The sequence below is a fragment of the Cyprinodon tularosa genome, unplaced genomic scaffold, assembly GCF_016077235.1.
Source record: "Cyprinodon tularosa strain WSP-4 unplaced genomic scaffold, ASM1607723v1 ctg2, whole genome shotgun sequence".
Classification (NCBI taxonomy): Eukaryota; Metazoa; Chordata; class Actinopteri; order Cyprinodontiformes; family Cyprinodontidae; genus Cyprinodon; species Cyprinodon tularosa.
Genome location: NW_024038733.1, coordinates 1815819 through 1832300, shown reverse-complemented (window position 1 = coordinate 1832300; position 16482 = coordinate 1815819). Strand labels below are relative to the sequence as shown.

The 16482-nt window shown below is 38.9% G+C and overlaps 1 protein-coding gene across 1 annotated transcript in view; it reads right to left on the bottom strand.

Annotated features, from left to right (window-relative positions):
- chd4b (chromodomain helicase DNA binding protein 4b) overlaps positions 1–14264 on the bottom strand; it is a 34778-nt gene extending 20514 nt beyond the window's left edge. Inside the window, 18 exon segments of the mRNA XM_038284351.1 lie at positions 230–367; positions 468–668; positions 951–1142; positions 1337–1436; positions 2288–2419; positions 2742–2953; positions 3087–3290; positions 4466–4711; positions 5188–5360; positions 5481–5604; positions 7141–7262; positions 7380–7596; positions 8639–8738; positions 8833–8948; positions 9045–9290; positions 12878–13002; positions 13478–13730; positions 14001–14264. Coding sequence (XP_038140279.1) covers positions 230–367; positions 468–668; positions 951–1142; positions 1337–1436; positions 2288–2419; positions 2742–2953; positions 3087–3290; positions 4466–4711; positions 5188–5360; positions 5481–5604; positions 7141–7262; positions 7380–7596; positions 8639–8738; positions 8833–8948; positions 9045–9290; positions 12878–13002; positions 13478–13541 — 2712 coding nt within the window. The 5' untranslated portion in view covers positions 13542–13730; positions 14001–14264.
- Positions 14265–16482: the final 2218 nt, after the last annotated feature.

Here is a 16482-nt window from a genome sequence, read left to right as displayed (position 1 = left end):
TGTTATCTCTGTGCTTCAGCTCAATAGCCTTACAAATGTGTTTTGACATGGCAACAAACAAAAGAGTATTGCAATAATCTAGCAAGCATGTCATAATGACTCATCTGAAAGTAGTTGTTGTCTTATTCTGGAAATATAAAAAAATAAAAATACACCAGCAGAGTATTATCAACTGGTAAGAGGACTAGAAAACTGTCAGCCACCGATCATTAAAGGTTGTTTTTATTACCTTGGACTGGTTGTTTTTGAGTCTGTGAGCCTCATCAACAACCAGGCAGGCCCATTCAATGGAGCCCAGCACAGCCTGATCAATGGTAATCAGCTCATACGATGTCAGCAGAACGTGGAACTTCACTGTTGAATCTTTCTGTAAAATACAAAAACAGAGGAGGGGGATTCAGTTATATCATTAAAGTAGGAAATGGAAACACCAAGACCTGAACTATCCACTTTTAATACATCCCTACCTTCATCTTTGAAGCCTTCTTCCCTCCCCTGATTGCATTTCCCTCAAATGAGAACTCATTCTCTCTGATAACAGCCCTGCTGTCTTTGTCTCCCACATAAGTAACCACGTACATATCAGGCGCCCACATCTCAAACTCTCTCTCCCAGTTTATGATGGTGGACAGAGGAGCGCTGACCAGGAAGGGACCTTTGGAGTGACCCTGTGAAAACATAAAATGGAATTAGACTCGTTTCAAATTCAATATGATTTCATGTCTTGCCCTGCCTTTAGAATAGAGTTCATAGCTTAGAACTCATCCCCTTTGTTTGGCAAAGTTATTGTTTGTCGCATGTCTAAGACCCCACAACCACCATGAATGACAAAAGTGCTTCAAATTTAATGGGTTTTTATGTAGTGCTCTTGATGCAAAAAATACAATTCCAATTTAATCGTGTAAAACCCTACTTATCAATAAATAAGAATTGTGACTCTGGTTTCTCACCTCCTTATACAAAGAGTAAAGGAATACAGCTGTTTGAACCGTTTTGCCTAGACCCATCTCATCTGCCAGGATGGTGTCGGTGGCCTGAGCCCATGAGAACCTGAGCCAGTTCAACCCCTCCAGCTGGTAGGGATGCAGCGTGCCTCCTGTACTGTCCAGATAGTCAGGCTGCCGATCAAACTTGATGGTGGGCTGGTGGAGAGAGAATAATTAATGAGCCATTTTTAATGAGCCTGTAAAAAATAAATAAATATATATATATATATATATATATATATATATATATATATATATATATATATATATATATATATATATATATATATATATATATATATATATATATATATAAATAGTTTAATGAGAGTTAGATGAAGAACACTTACATCTACAACTGGATTAGCAGGAGGCCGTTCTGCCTTTTTCACTTTGACCGTTTTCTTGAGCTTCTTACCAGGTCTTCCCTCCTCACCCATCATCAGCTCTCTATGTAGGCCAGGAACATAAACAATTTAATTAAGAATAACCTCCAAACATTTACTTTCCACTGTTAAGCTTTAAATATTTTCCTAATTTCAACCATCAGTGTATGAGTGTGTGCGTGAACGGGTGAATGACTGAATGTAGTGTAGAGCTATTTGGGCAAGTCTGCTGACTTGGAAAAGTGCTATATAAGTACAGGCCATTACCATTTAGGCCCCGTCCACACGAAGACGTTCCCTGGCCTAAACGCACAAATTTTTCACCAAACCAGCCTCTCATCCACACGAAGCCGGCGTTTCGGGGGTCTGTAAACGATCTTTTTTTTATTCAGCCTTCAGAGTGGGAAGATTTCGAAACGCCGTTTTCGCGTTTCCATCTTTACGCTCTAACCGCATTTTTTTTTTTACACGCATGCGTCATAGCGTCGCCTCTAAACACGCATGCGCGACCAGTATCACAACAACAATGGCGCCGTTGCTGCTAATGCTACTCACCCTGCTGTCGGGCTTACAACAGAATCTTCTTCTTCTGGAATATCTCCAGGAAGAACAGAGCAATATCGACGACATAGTTCAGCGCCTGAATTTGACTTAACCACGAAAATGGACCCGCAGGGCAACCATGTATAAATATTAGTGCGCATGCCCAACATTTTGTCGCTTATTTTTGCTTTGGCACCACAGCGCCACTTACAGGCCTGGCATACATTTTGCAGCGTTTTCATGCATTCGTGTGGACGCTCACATTTATTTTACGTCTCCGTCCTTACGGCAAACGTTTTGGAAAATATCAGCGTTTCGTGTTCGTTTTGACTTCGTGTGGACGGGGCCTTAGTTAGGTGAAACCCTCCATACCTGTGATTCCAGTATATCTGTTTGTACGTATCGTACTCTGGAATATCCAGATCTTCACTTTCCCAGGTTGACTGGTCATAAGGGAGATCTCTCCATTTGATCAAGTAATGAACGTTGTTCTTCTTATCAACACTAAGATAAAAAAACACAGGAAACATGCGAGTTACATTTTTTTAGTGATCACACTGATATAATATCTAATCTGTGCTTTAAATGTTCAACATCTTCTTACTACAAAAAACAAGTTTCTATGAAGGAAAATAAATTTCTACCTTTTTTCTGACCACCTTAAGTTTTTGATTATAAGTGATTAAAAAATAAACAATTTTTTGCAACAATCGAATCTATACAACTGTTAATGATAAAACAAAATAGAACTAAATATCCTAATTCCATTCCCTCCTTATCAATTTTGTTTTTGTTATCTTATCTTTCAGGTCTGTGTGAACCCTACCTGTGGTTAAGAATGCGGTGAATCATCAGCCACTCCAGCTTAACCCCAAAACGGCCAAAATCTTCCTCCATGTGGACAAACAGAGGATCTTTGTTTTTCCTCTTGCTGCTCTTGTCATCATCACCTTCTCCTCCAAAGTCCACAGGTGGAGGTTCATCCATATCAGTCTTCCTCTGATAGTTACGGAACATCACCTGGCAGTTCAGCTCCAGCTGCATGGAAGAAATGGAACAGCTTTAGCTACAGTTATTAATTAAGGAAGAAGTGGAGTCAGCATCCCCACATTATAGAAGAATTTGTCCAAATCGCCAAATTCATTTGCACAATTTACAAGCAGCTCCATACCTGCAGTTCCAGCACCCAGGAGCAGTGCCAGTAGGACATATTGCACCATTTGACAAAGAACTCCCTCTCCCGCCGGCCAGCCAGAGGAGGGGGATCAGGAGCATCAGCAGGCAGGTCAGCAGGCCGGGGGACAGGCATGGAGGGTGGAGGTTCCCCCCACCGCCAGGTTAAAACCTTCTGCACCTTTCCTTTCATTGGAGGACACTGGTGGAACATGGCAATGGAAGTCATGTTGTCAGTTAGGAGGCCAATAAAATGTAAAAGCATATAACCTAACAGACTTTCTATCGATCTAAAAAAAAAAAAAAAAAAAGAAATGTCTAAAAACATACATTTTGAAACTTTTATCTTGCAGTTCATTTTCTTCCTGATAACTTACTATTCAAGAAAAAAGTTGTTTAGAGTTGACTGGCGATTTTTTCTTATTTAATCATGCACCCATTTCAAAACATCAAAGGTTTTTAATCAAAGTAATCCAGAAAAGTCTTTAAAAAAAAAAAGATTTCCAAAGGAATAATAACAGATAACCATGACATACATAACAACAACACAATCTTAATATCAACCAAACAAATAAATATAAATTTTTTAGCTGCTGGTAGTCACTGCAAATGAAAGGCACACTGCCACATGGCATTCTGACAACTTAAACTTTATATTATCTTAATTTAAATAGCAGTTACAAAATTGAAACAATATAAAAATATGCAGGTATTTTTATTTTATCTTATGCTTAATCTGCTAATTATTCAATCCATAATCCCTAATATAAAAAGTCTTCTCTACTAACGGAGCTACGTCACCAATGCCTTCAGCGATTTCATCTGTTGGACTAAGAAAATTGCTTAGTGATATAGTTGCTTTGAAATATTTGCCAAAGCAAAATTCCAGAAGCCCAAAAACACTGATAAAGGGGCATGCTTTGATGGGGCAGTGGTTAGCGCACACAACCCATGTACAGAGGCCTTAGTCCTTGACGAGGCCGACCCGGGTTCGAATCCCACCCGTGGTCCTTTGCCGCATGTCTCTCCACCTCTCTCACATCCCCTTTCCTGTCAGCCTACTGTCCAAGAAATTAGCCACTAGTGCCATAACCCCCCCAAAAAAATAGATAAAGGCTGACCACAGAGAAAGATCTCACAACATTTTCAGCTCAATTAAAGTAAAACACAAAAAAAGTAATAAGGAGTAGTTTCAAATGTTTGCATAGAAATTGGTATTATACTATAATCTCTCTCAGAGTAACGAAGTGTATTCTTGGCAACACTATGTATTGTTTCCCTGATAAGGAAAATCATCTGGTTATCTGCAGTGCAAAACTATTTTTGCAATCCAGATTTAGAGCCATGAGAGCATGCGCAGATAGAGGCGGTGCTCACCTTGCAGCGGGGGCAGATCCATTCTCCGTTGGGAATCTCAGGGAGAGGAGGGTTCAGGCAGTGGAGGTGGTAGGAGGAGGGGCAGGTGTCACAGCAGAGCAGCTCTCCACCATCCTTACACACTCTGCAGAACTCAATGTGGTGGTCATCTTCCTCCTCCATGCCATCGTCTCTCCTATCGTCATCATCCTCCCCTTCAGCCTCAGACAGATCATCTCTTGCCTCCCACTGGATCCCCTCCTTCTCCTTGGTGTTGGAAGCAGAGACACGAGGAGGAGGTGGTTTGAGCGTGTGTGTGTGTGTGTGTGGTTGTGTGTGTGGTAGAGGAAGAGGAGAGTTGGGTGGGTTCACACATGCAGGGAAGGTATGCGGAACGGAATGAAAGGAAAAAAAGGGAGGGGTGGGGGGGTTCAGGAGTGAAAGCGGTGGAGGGTGTGGGGCGTGCATTGAATACATGTGCATGTGGAGTCAGATGGAGGGAGAGGGAGTGAGGAATAGAAGATGGAGGGTGAGATGTATAGAAGTGACATAAAAAAAAAACAACACAGAAAATAAATGTTTATTAGAAATAAACCGAGAAAATATAATCTTAAAGCCAAAGTTAAAAGTACATATCTTTTTTTTTTTTTTTTAGAAAATCATTAATTTACTGTACAATATTAAGAACCAGGATGTTAATACTCCAATGTCCTCTCTGTATAGATCCAATGATTCATACTCACACAGTGTGGACAACTCCACTTGCCCTCAGGAGCCTTCTCCATGTCAGGATCCAGACACACCATGTGATAAGCTCTGGGACAGGTGTCACACAAAATGATCTCTCCTCCCTGCTGGCACACCTCACAGTAGTCCTGGTGGTCAGTTTCATAACCATCTCCATCCTCCGTCTCCACTGAAAAAGGGCAATCACAGAAACAGAGCACAAGGAACAATCATGTAAATGAAAACAGTATGCTACTTAGTGATTCAGTAAATATTGTATTTAGAACCAAGGGTTGTGTTTGTTTCAAACCTTTCTTCTTCTTTTTTGCATTTTTTGACTTCTTCTTAAGACGGCTGCTGCGGCTAGAGCCATCGGACACAGAGAAACTTCCATCCTCGAAGTCGCTGTCGCCATCGAGCTCATCTTCATCGCTCTGATAAGAACATAAAAGAAGACAGCTCCTTATAAAATTGATTTTTGTTTGTTTGTTTGTTTGTTTTTAAATAGCACCACATGCTTCAGATTTGGGTCAAACATTCATATAGTTCAAAACAAATCATTGAATTATTACATTCCCTACACAGTTTCTCTATCAAATTCAATTAAAGTCACTAAGTGTTCATCTGACTCTATATGAGACTGTAACCAATTTTGAATTTACCTGTAGCTCAGCTGGATTTCAAACTAATAAAGTTTGTAAGAATTTGATTGGATTAGGGCAAGGCAATAACTGCATTTGTGTATAATCACAATTTCACAAAATAGTTTTCAAATCGTAGAGACACTCAATTTTGGTTATATTACATTTATTAGAAAAAGATAGGGTTTTCATCATGCGTATCTGAAAAAAAAAAAAAAACAATAATTGATTACACTACTGTCTTTGAGGTATCGCTAAAATACAACACGCATTAACCATACTTTATGATCAAATATATGTTTAAACATTGACTGAATCCAGACTGCATATGTCTAATTTTAACAAATTAGATGTATTACATGTGTCTAATTTTAACAAATTAGACACATGTAATACAAGGTAAACAAGTGATTCAATCAGGTTATTATATCAGTGCAACAGTTTCAGAGAAAGAAAAAAAAGACTAGATTAAAAGCTATATTTACATTATATCTGTATTCTGCTTTGTAATCTATGACATAATCACTGACAGGTTTTCGAATGTGTTATATATTAGCTATGGAAAAATGGAGCAGGGATTTTGCAGGGCTTTCAGAACGAGGCAGCTATAGCTTCCTGTGCCTGTAAGATGGCGCTTAGTGAAGCAGGGAGAAACTCACGGCAGCTCATAATTGAGGAAAGATTGCCGTTTTCACGTAAAAACGCTGAACTCGTTCAACACAGAGTAACGTCACTAGTGTTTTTGTTCCAATCGCTTTTTACATTTTTTATTTTTTAAACAAAGTTGCTAGAAGAGTCTGAAAAAGTCCCCAAATATAGATTCTAATGCTAAATTGGCAAAACTAGACTGTCGTCTCTAGTTTTCCTTCGTTACCGAAAGAAGCGCACTGTAGACACGAGTGAGCCTATACACAAGATCAGCTTCACAGCAAGACAGACAGAAGCACAAAATCCCAGGTAGACTTCTTTACACAATAAAGTTAAGCAAATATTAATTTTCTATAGCAAAAAACAGAAGAGAAAATCATTTAAATACAAACTCATGAAAAAAGTCTTGATTATTTTTCCTTTCACTGAAATCAGATTGTACACTTTAGATAGAAGAATGATGAATATAATTTGAAAATCGACACGTTTTTAATGCTTAATTTTCTTTTTTTTTCATACTATCTGGAATGGTTGAAATGATTAAATTAAATTAAATTGCCTGCCTATTCCAAATTGCTGTGTGTTTGTTAATATCTTTCTGATGGTCGGGTGACCTGTGACAACAGATGGGGGTTCCCATTTTTTACATCCTTTAACAGAATATAGAAATAATTGACTTACAGAGGAGCGCTTTCTCTTGCTGTTGAGGCCGCCTAGTTTGATTTTCAGTGGAGCCACCTTTTTGGGTTTTGGCTTAGGAGGAGGTTTGGGTGTAGGTTTTGACCTTTTACGAGCATTTGGACCTAAAATGAAAAAAGCAAAATAAATTTTTTTTTTTTTTTTTAAAGAACGGATTTCAAAAACACTGTTCCTTGTTTTAGATTTTGAAACATGTATCTATCTTTGCATATCTGCCTCACCTTTTCCCTCTTTGGTCTTAGCTTTGCGAAGAGGAGGAGCTGGAGCTGGGGGTGGTGCAGGTGTTGGAGCAGCAACAACGACAGGAGCAGGAGGAGCAGTTGCAGGGGAGGCAGCAGGGGCAGCCTCAGCATTACCGTCAGTTCCAGAAACCACCATGTTTTCCACTACTGCAGCCACACTGGCAGCTGCCAGGGCTGCATTAGCTGTGGCACAACCCTAAGGGAGGAACAACAAAGTGTGAGAATTTTTTTGAAAGAAACTTGAACTAAAAAAACAACCAATATATATATATATATATATATATATATATATATATATATATATTTATATATTATGGGTGGAACGGTTCACAAAATCCACAGTTCGGTTCAGTTCACGGTTTCGTGGTCACGGTTTTCGGTTCGCTTCGGTATATGTTTATTGTTACACCGAAAAATTAAAAAATTAACAAAAATTATAAAAATTAACGAAAATATTTTTTAATGAAATTTACGAAAAAAATCCAAAAAAATTAATGAATTGTAATTATTTTTAATGATTTGCTGAAACCATGGATCATTTCCGCATGTTTTGCTGCTTTGAATTTAATCATCTCGCGCATGCCCCCTACGATCTCCAAGGGACTCAGAGTGGAGCGGACGGGAGCCACAGTAGAGGCTGCAGGCTTTGCTTTGTGCAGGCGGTCTGGAGCGCAGCGGGGCGGAGCAGAGCGCTGATGGAGTATGTGGGATTTCGGGGTTAGCATGAAATGTTGGTCATGTTGCTGTTAGCATAAACAAAACGTGTTGCACAATGCTTGCACACTGTTGCACTTTTATCCACAACTTTCTTTCCGCCGTCATCGTAGGTCACTCTAAATGCAAAGCGGTCCCATACAGCAGACCTATAAAGTGCTGCTGGCGCGTCTTCCAACTCATGTTCTTTCCCACTCGCCATACCCACACAATTCTCCACAACAACTGATTTTTTTCTGCTACACCTGGCTAAGCTGCTTCACTTCTTCTTCTTCTTGTTTACTACTGGTGGTTGGCTTTGGTCGCAGTACCGCCACCTTCTGCTCTGGGGTGTAAACGCTTCGCCTATGAGAAAATGGAGCAGAACATGAACCGAACGAATCACACGCGAACCGAACCGTTCGGACGGTTTTCATAAACCGTTCCATCCCTAATATATATATATATATATATATATATATATATATATATATATATATATATATACACTAATAGCTGATTAGCGTTACTAATAGCCGAAATACCTTTAGTGGGTTGTTTGTGCTGAATTCTCTCCACTTAGCCATCATTAAGGTCATCATCTTCGATACAGGGATTTTAGGATTTTTAGCGGCAATTAAAGGCCTAAAAAAACACATTTTACAGTCATTTTTCAAGGAATGAAGCATTTATCATCTGGAACATCAAATAAATTAAATGTTTATTTTTATTTCCTCACCTTACAAACTGGCTGAAGGCCTTGTAGTTAGTTAGGGAGCTGTAGTCTTCCTGAGTGAAGACATGATCAATGTCTTTCATTCCCCAGGCCTCCAGCAGCTGGCCGGAGCTTTTAGGCTGTGGTAGGAGTAGAAATAAAAAAAATCAGGTCAGATGAAATGTCCACCAGGACCACCTTACACTCCTTCAACGGAAGTTATAATAAAACTTTACCTGGCAATCATCATCGTCGTCATCGTCATCTTCGGGTTCAGGATCTTTACGTTTGCTCTTAGAACCTCCCTTCTCTCCTGTCCCGCCTCCTTTCTTTTTGTCTTTTGCAGAGCTTGAGCGTTTCTTCTTTTTTCTCCCAGGGGCATAATCACTGCCTTCACTCTCTGACCGCATCCCTCCCTCATCAGCATCCCTCTCTGCCGCCTCCAGTCCCATCAGATGCTCTGGGGAGCTGACCGGCAGTTCCTACAAAATAAAAACCCACTCTACTAGTTACAGGAGGGCAAGACTCCTAACAAGGTTTTAGAAGTAATAGGGTTATTTATTTATTTTTTTCGTCATTTCACTAATGTAAAAGTTGCAATACTCTTTTGGCTTGATTGATAGAAGTTCAATTAATTCTCTGCTATTCCAAGTAGGAATCCAAGTATGACTCCCCCATACCATAAATTACGTAGCAATATACTGAAACCAACGATTTAAAAAAGAAAATCAGAATGCTAGAATCCTGTAGCACTGTGCAGCTGATTTTATAAACAGATGTTTAATAATCATTAAACTGCCCCTGCCATTTCTGTAGTCATATCCCAAGTGGGATATGAAATATATGAAATGTACTAGGGCTGAAAAAAAAATGATTCGGATTAATCATGATTACTCGACTATTGAAATAATTGGCAACTAATTTAGTAATCGACTGATCGTTTACTGGAGGGTAGAAATTATTAAATGTGTATTTAGCTTACAGAGCAACCCACCTTGAGCAGCAATTATAGCAAAATTGTAAAAAAAAAAAAAATGTGTAAACATTTTGCATTTAAGATAAAAATCTTTTTCGTCTGCAAATATACTGTATCTAGCACTCCTCAAGTGCAAAAGCTTTATTTTCACTTGGTTTTATTTTGCAAAACAGTGTCTTTAAGGAACCTTTGGGTATCTGATTATTAATCTATTAATCATAAAATAATCAACACATTAATTAATTTGCAAAATAATCGTTAGCTGCAGCCCTAAAATACAGTCAAACATAAAAACACTCCTGTGCTTGGTTATGTTTTTTATATTTTACAAATTTTTTTAAAATTAAGTCTCCAGCCACAGCATGTTAACGACCTAGAATCATACCAACGGACGATGATGTTTCTGAGTGAATGTCAGCGCTTCTGTGCATTGTGAAAAAAGTTCCCAGTTAGAGATGCAGCATATTTTTTATTGCATATTGCAACTGCAATGTACGACTATAATTCAACATATGGAAGCATATAATGTTTCTAATGCCATGGATTTAAAAAAAAAAAAACTGCTTGTTAAACTTTGAGGAAATTTCCCTATCAACACCAGGTGTAGAACTTAGTCAACACTTGCTTATTTTTTTGGCAAATACATTGGACATTATTTCTGATTATCGTAATGTAAATATTTTTATTGCCACAGTCTTACAAAATCACAAAGAAAATTAGATGCACATTCTCCAAGTTGTTCACAATTCATGTCTGAGAAGCTAGTGCCAAGCTCCAACTTGTTCAATTAGCTTAAATAAATTCTTGTTTTGTTTTTAGTTGACTTTTAAAGTAAATAAGTGATAAACTAAAGTCAAAAGAAAAGAGGTGCAAAAAAAGTAAACACTATTCTCATATTTGTTATTTAGAAGATTTATTTTAACATGTTCAATTAAAGTTTCATTCAAAAAGAAGTTTATTTTATCTATTTATGTTATGTGGGAGCTGGGAATTAATAAAAAAGATACATTAAAGCAGAGGTTTTCAAACTCAGTCATGAGGACCCACTGTCCTGCATGCTTTATGCTTCGGCACACCGACATCAAATGATCGCACTCCCTCCTCAGCAGGCATCACTGGCTGAAGGGAGCGGTTAATCACCCATTTATATAAGTCAGATGTATGGAGGGAGGGAAATACAGAAAGCATGCAGGGCAGTGGATCCTCAGGACAGAGTTTGAAACTGCTTTACATGTTTTGTATTTTTTGTAAAAAAAAAAAAAAATTGTTCTGGTTTTGAGTGTTGCTGTGGGTTGAAATATTCATTAACAAGCAAATGGTTTGTATATAAACATTTTCAAAACACAAGTTGCGAGTTTTAAAGACTGCTTTATTCTGTGTGGCTCCAAAGCTTTAAATTAATTTTTTAATGGACGGAAACTCACTGGACGGAAACTCATTTTGAAAAAGTTTTACTAAGTACTTTCAAAGTAAACGATCAACTCAACCCTTTATAGGGCACTCAGTGAAATACTATGATTATTGGAGTCCAGGACAAGCCCTTATTACCTTTGTAACATTAAAAAAATAAGGATATTTTGATGACAAAAATGTATGTCAATATAATAACAAGAAACGCCAACTTGCCCGAATATATTAAGAAAAATAACAAAAGTGCTTCTATAAGAAATTCCTAAAAAACACTCTGGGAATGAAAGAAACATTTTTTTTTTTTTGGGGTACAATGTAACCTTAGAGCGGAGGTCTTCAACAGGGGTCCGCGACCCCTAGGGGTCCACAGAGGTACTGCATGGGGGTCGCAAAAGTTTTGGTTGATTAGACTTTTTTTTATTTATATATATATATTATATATATATATATATATATATAGGGGGTCCCCGCTCCACCTCACCATTAGTTAGGGGGTCCTTGGCCTGGAAAACGTTGAAGACCCCTGCCTTAGAGGCATTAATGCTGATACTGACACTTGAATTATTTAGTTTATAAACTTAAATATAATTATTAACTAGGCTTATTAACTTTTTAATGAGCTTTTTACCTTTTTTCAACTTAATTTACAGTACGGTAGGTAATACGAAGGGCGCTCAATAAGTAATGCCCCTGACCCACTTCCAGATGTTTGATCGACCTGAAATTTTGCATGTGAAATTATTTAAATCTCTATAGATTTAATAGCAAATTACAGCTCTGATTTCTGGTTTCTGATTTACAGGTTTTCAAACTGAGTCGGGTCTGTGTTTTCGCATTTGAAAGGATGCACACAACGGGAGACGTTTGATCAAATGAAAGTAACCTATAGTGTCCCATAATATAACCTTGTAAAACATTTTGCAAGAACATATAACAGGCATCATCACCATAAGTTACTTTAATTTCATCCAAAATCTTCTGTGGTGTGAGTCCTTTCCAATAGAAAAAACGGATCACTGCTCGACACTCAACAGGCTCCATTTCAGACTTTACTCAGTTCAAAAAGCTGTAAGTCAGAAACCACAAATAGTTCAGAGCTGTAATCCATCCATTTTCTAGCATGCTTATCCCGAGTGGTCACGAGGGGTGCTGGTTCCTATCTCTAGCAGTTAATGGCCGAGAGGCAGGGTACACCCTGGACAGGTCGCCAGTCCATCGCAGGGCAACACAGAGACAAACAACCATTTACACACTCACACCTAAGGGGACTGTAGAGAAGCCAATTAACCTCACAGTCATGTTTTTGGAATGTGGGTGGAAGCCGGAGTACCCGGAGAGAACCCACGCACGCTCAGGGAGAACATGCAAACTCCATGCAGAAAGACCACAGGCTGGGAATCAAACCCAGAACCTTCTTGCTTCTATAGAGATTTAAAAAACCTCACATGCAAAATTTCAGCTGGATCAAACATCTGGAAGTGTGTCAGGGGCATTACTTATTGAACGCCCCTCGTATATCATTCAAGGGCTCATCTAATTCATCAAATGGATCTAGTGCTTCTAGACCTCACTGAGGGCCTGGGGGGCTCCATTTGTAAGGGGTATGCCAGTGATCAAAAATGGTACCTTGCCCAATAAAGGGTTAAATATCCAACAACCTAACTGACAGGACAGCGAGCTCACCTCCCGGATGGGTCTTTGCCTCTTGCTGCTCCTGCTCTCTCGGTTGCTCTTCTTGGCTTTCTTCTTCTTCTTCGACTTGGGTACCTCGTCCAGGTCGGACACAACATCCTCCGGCTCTTCTTCATCTACAAGGGAAACATGCTTACATTTTATGACTGTTATTATTAGTAGTAGTTTCAGGAGATAACTTGCTGAATGCAGCAAAGGGGGGGGGACCCCTGATGCGCGCGGCTCCAACTGGCACCACTGGGCCAACGGTTGTGCACGCGCGCACACATGCACGCCAATAAATACCAAAGCAGCACAGGTTCAAACTTTTGATTTCCTCATAAAATTTTAAAAAACGTAATCACCCAAAACATTAAATAAGGTGTCGGCAATTTGTCTTTTAAAATATATTCAATAAATAACCCCAAACTCCGGACACACTTTCCAAGTTAGCTAACTAATCTGTCATGGCGAGTGACCGGAGCAAGCCGACTGCTCCCCGCTAGCTGGAGCTAGCAAAGCGGTGGAGCTCAAGTTACACAGAGATGGACCTTTCTTCGGGAAAGGGAGAGATAGAGTGAGAGAGAGAGAGGTGGAAAACAGCAAGCTTACCGTGAAGAATTGAATGCTCCTCCGCTGCTCCAAAGTCGTCCCTTTCATCTTCGCTACACGACATTTTCCCTCTCTCTGTGGGTTAATTTTATTTTTTAATTTTTATTTTGTTGCAGGGCGAATTAATCCCACGTAAACCCTCGGTCAGCGAGGGAGGAGGGAAAATGACGTGGGACTGGTTGGAGAACGGACCGGGGGTGTCCAGGAAGGGAGGGTGGAGGGGGAGTGAGTTGGGGGGGGGGGACGTTTGGTGCTGGAAGAAAAAAAAACATAACAAATAATGACACATTTCACTGGTTCAGAGCCAGCTCAGTTGAAATTATAATTACACAACTAAATTGTCCACCTGTCAAATCAAACAAGTTATGCAGGTAGACCCCCACAGAGGAGTGAATTAACTTACGGGTGACACGAAATAATCTTTATTTGAACCAAACAACCAATGCACGGTGACATGTCAGAAGGGATGATGAAAGAAAAGTTCAAGCTTTCAATCCCTGCCTTCACGTATTAAGAAACTTACTGTAGTGTGCGTGTAGTCCCGGTGCTTGGTGTGCTCCCTCTTTCGGAGCTCGATATAAAACCAATCAGGCTGCTTCAGCGCTAAATGTTGTCCTAGAGTGCTCACTCATTAATTCCCGAGCGATATCTCTGTTTCTTTTCGTAATGACCCCAAACACGCGGCTGAGTCCCCCACTTCTAGTTCCCCCTACCTTGCAGGCAGCGCTTAGCTAACATCCTCACAAACACACAAAGGGGGCAGACATCCCATAATATTCCCCCTCTCCCTCCCACACGCACGCAGGACTCTGCATAGTTACCTCGCAACGGACAGACCATAATACTCAGCCTTCCCCCACCCCCCTCTAACATGCACGCGCGCGCACGCACTCAGGGCTAGACATGCATGCACTATAGCCATGCACGTGCACACTTCTTCCCCTTTCCACTGGAAGTCCCAGCCCCCTTAGCAACCCCGTTGTCATAGTGACACCCCCCCTCCCTGCTATCCTGGACAGACCATAATTTTCCAACATTGATAGCATACATCCCATAATATACAGCACCTAAAAAGACAGAAAGGTAAAGAAAAACAGATGGTCCTTGAAGGAGCACAGGACCTCTGGTGACAGACCATAATACTCAGAAGGTATCCAGGTGGACAACACTATGCAAAAATAAAGTCATAAAGCCCTCAATCTGATTCCTTTGTGATGCTCACACAGGTAGACTACATGTGATTAGGTCAAACATAGCAGGACCAGAACCCTCTAGGTATCTGAGGCCTTCTCTCGCTGCCGCTCCTTCATTATTAGTTCTGCTGACTGCTTCAAATAACCTTCCATGATCAAGCAAATCATCTTAGCCAACAGGTGTGCAGGTGCAAAAGCACACTGACACACTGGTTGGAAGCTATGCAAAATCAATTGCATAAACCACTTCTAGAAATGACAGCAACATGCTTCTGTTTGCAAACCAGCACATAATGCCGGAGCTGCACTCAAATGGACAGCATGTAAGGCTGAGGAAACTGGAAGTTTTTTTTTTTTATTTATCTACGACTTTATAAATGTTTATCCAACCTCTTGTCACATATTCACTTCACGCCAGAAGCTATTCATATTGTGGTTTTAATGTTGCACCATAATATAAATTTTTGGCTGCTATTTTTATAGTATAAACCAACAAGGCGTCCAAGTGATGATTTATCTTGGAAGTGTTTATTGTTCCAAATTGAAAGCCCTTTAATGTGTAACAAATGGACAGAAGAACAAAGTACATCTGGATTTCATAACTCTCGTATAGTTTATCTTTTATGAAAAGATATGTTAGTGAACCTATTTGGCATCCCTGTGATGGCGTAGGGCTTCCTGTCATAGGGCCTTTCCAACAAATCTGCCCCACATTTGTTTTCTTAACAAACATAGACTTGCACGCCAAAAAGCTCCAATCAGCTAAGGCTGCTGGATACAATCTCTTTAATAAAATTAGAAATGTGACTACCATATATTACCTTTCACCATAATATGCATTACTTTTATAGTAAATTTCTTTTCCCAACTTGTACTAAAAAAAATATTTCTCTCAAATTTTGATATTGATGTAAGTTTATCACTTAAATTCAAATGTACTTTTTCAGATCATTTTATCACAAACATTTTAAATAAACCTTCCATGATGCAAATTCATGTGTATAATAAACTCAACTCAACTCAACTTTATTGTCAAATGTGCTACATGGTAAACATACAACACAGATGAAATTGCAGTCCTCTCAACCCCACGGTGCATAATAAAATATAAAATATAATGAAACATAGCATAAAAAAAAAAAAATAGAAATAAAAACCTAAGATATAAAAATAGGTATTTATTACATAAGTTATTTATTTGAAATACGTAATCATCAGGGTATGCATTTAGTATTACGGTAATAAAGTATGCTTACTCAAACTTAATACTAATGTTTGTATTTATTTGAAATACATAACGTTTATTGTTTGAATTGCATAAATAACCTGATAAAATTCCATAATAATGCTGAAAATTATGTATTTAAAATGAATAAACAATATTCAGCTAAAAATATGCAAGCTTTGTGTTAAAATTACCTAAAAATAAAAAAAGTAAATGGGAATTTTTTGTAATAAAATTACATAAATATTCAAATTTGGGAGAGATAATTTTTGTGAATGTATTTTTGAATATAAAACATCATAAAGGAGTTAAAAGGAGTTAGAAGGATTAAAAAAATACAGTCACAACTATCTAATCGATATCAACACATTCACACACTAGAGATCAACAATTTCTAAATCTTTATAAACATTTTTAAGCAAAAAAAAAAAGGGAAGTAGCTATTCAACACAAAATAAATTTTGATTTATTTATACATACTTAAAGGTGTACAGGTGCAGAGGGCTAGCTTAAGGCTGTAAGCATGAGTGGATTTTTGGGTCCAAGGCTATGTAAAGGTATAGAGGAGGATGTTCTTTTTCCGGGTG